The 2,223-nt window shown below is 38.9% G+C and overlaps 1 protein-coding gene across 1 annotated transcript; it reads right to left on the bottom strand.

The window, feature by feature from the left end:
- Positions 1-553: 553 nt before the first annotated feature.
- Positions 554-1,655, bottom strand: LOC129981481 (uncharacterized). Its single transcript, XM_056092330.1, has 4 exons — positions 1,592-1,655; positions 1,292-1,479; positions 1,030-1,154; positions 554-941 (listed from the first exon to the last, which is right to left on the bottom strand). The coding sequence occupies exons 1-4, from the start codon at positions 1,653-1,655 to the stop codon at positions 554-556; spliced, it is 765 nt and encodes a 254-aa protein (XP_055948305.1).
- Positions 1,656-2,223: the final 568 nt, after the last annotated feature.

A 2,223-nucleotide genomic window follows, 5' to 3' on the forward strand; every position in this document is an offset into this window, starting at 1 on the left:
TTTACGATTTATCACTCATTTCATACCTTTCGATTGTATTATGTATTATTTTTTATGCAATGAAAATTGCCTAAAGTCAATTTATTCCTATATCTCAACTGAATTAAAAGAAGAATACAGTCAAATTCTCAATTCTCTATATTTTGTCTTAGAAGTAGATCTAAAGGTAGCTCTTTACTTTTGGTGAAGTAAGATATCAAAAGTAATAATTTTAAGATCTGCATTTCATGACCGTCCATCATTTATTTTTTTGTGCTTTTTATTTAATCTTTGCTTGACATAGTACAATAAATGGCAATTTTTTTAATAAAAATTAAAATACAAAAACTCGTGAAGATAAATACAAAAATCGAACACACACACAAAAAAAAGAAAATGTAGGAAGAAAATACAATGGATGTTCAAAGGAAAAGGTACGAAATGACACTGTGGATATAAATGAAGACTTTATTCAAATTATACACCATAGGCCTGAGCACAAAGATACCATTGATTAACGAGCCGAAGGATTCCTGTTCCCAGAATTCCTGTGGTCGTAACGAGATCCAGTCCTTCACAACATCCTTGAGTTCACCGTCCGAGTTGAAACGCTTCCCTTTGAAATGTTTTTCAGGGGACAAAACACATGAAAATCACAGGGTGACCTGTCTGAGCTGTAGGGTGGATGGTCGAGTTGCTCCCACTTGAACTTGGCCAGTTCCGCATGTGTCACCCTGGAGACGTGTGGACGCGCATTATCATGGTGCAGAACCACACCATCTGTGAATAGACCCGGTCTTTTGTTTTTGATGGACCTGCATATTCTTCGGAGTATCTCACATCTGAAAGGGCAGTACGGAGTTGATAGTTCTTCTGTGCTCGAGGAATTGAACAAATGGCCGACCTTGGACGTCGAAAAAGATGGTGAGCAACACCTTGCCTGCTGACGCCACAGCTTTGAGCTGTTTAGGGGAAGTGACGACGTATGCTTCTACTGCATACTGTCCCGCTTCGTCTCTGGCTTGAAGTGATGGCACCAGCTTTCATCACCGGTGACAATCAGCTCCAGGAAAGTTTCCAGGAGTCTGCATGATACCGAAACAGATGTTGAAGTGCTGGTTACGCAGTTTCTTGTGCTGGTAGGTTAGCTGTTTCGAAACCCACTGCGCGCACACCTTCCGATAACGCAACATGTCATGAACAATAGTCCATACTGTTCTAACGCTGACATTCACCTTCACCGCCAACATTAGCCAACACATGAAATGTGATGCGCTAGAACACAGAATGTGACACGGCAATCACTTCTCACTAGGTCGTCCACCTTGTCAATGAGATGGGCCATGATGACTGGCCTGGTCTGGTCTGGTCTCGAATCATCAGCCAAACTCTCACGGCCTGCTCTTTTCTCACTGACTTGTTTGACACACAGTCTTCCCCGTGCCCCGTATACGGTGACAATCCGGCGATCGGATAATCCAGAAATCGGATAACGCCGCTCTGCTCCTCAATCGTCGAATTTTGCAATGTGAATGCTCTTTATAAGAGCATTCACATTGCAAAATGCTCTTTATAAGAGCATTTGCCCTCTCCTGCGCATGCGGGCGCCCACGCATGGTCCGATCTATGCCGAAGACTCCAATTGCATCCCTCGATGTCTCGCTACGTTCTTCCATAGCGGCATAGGCAATTATGTTAACGGTTACGTTGTTACAACGTTTTGTATCTTTTCATTTGAACACCCCTTGTACATAAAACTGAAAGAAAAAAAAGAAAATCCTTAATGTTTATGATCAATACCGAATTATTAAATAGGCAATTGCTTGAAGCCTACTAATTTAAGGAACCCCAAAGTGCAGAGATTTTTTATTTTATTAATCATTGCATTATTTACTTTGCAACTTTATTAAGCATTATTTACTTTGCAATACAATTTTTGAAATTTTTTTCTAAGAGCCTACTCAAGAATTTACTCAAATCTATCGAAATTCAAATCAAGTATTGTTTAAATTTCAGAAACATATCTTTGGGATATTTTTTATGTTTACAAATTCGCCATCGACTAAATGTGATCTTAATTTTTAAACAACTGGCTGGGAAATGCTCGTATTAAGATATTAACAGTAGTTAGTAAGAGAATGTCATTTTCGGTGTTCGTCTAACTTTTTTCAAGATTCTAAAAGCAGATTTTTTTTTGAATATAAATTTTAATTTAGTATTTGCATAAGTAGTGTTTTAATCAAC

This window comes from Argiope bruennichi, chromosome 8, assembly GCF_947563725.1.
Source record: "Argiope bruennichi chromosome 8, qqArgBrue1.1, whole genome shotgun sequence".
In the NCBI taxonomy this organism is placed as follows: Eukaryota; Metazoa; Arthropoda; class Arachnida; order Araneae; family Araneidae; genus Argiope; species Argiope bruennichi.

Bases quoted from the DNA above. Each gene is read 5' to 3' on its own strand.
- LOC129981481 (XM_056092330.1), bottom strand. From the start codon at position 1,655: ATGGAAGAACGTAGCGAGACATCGAGGGATGCAATTGGAGTCTTCGGC. The intron at 1,480-1,591 runs GTGGGCGCCCGC...ATTGAGGAGCAG, and splicing joins CGGCATAGATCGGACCATGC to AGCGGCGTTATCCGATTTCT. The intron at 942-1,029 runs GTGATGAAAGCT...TCCCCTAAACAG, and splicing joins CCTGGAGCTGATTGTCACCG to CTCAAAGCTGTGGCGTCAGC.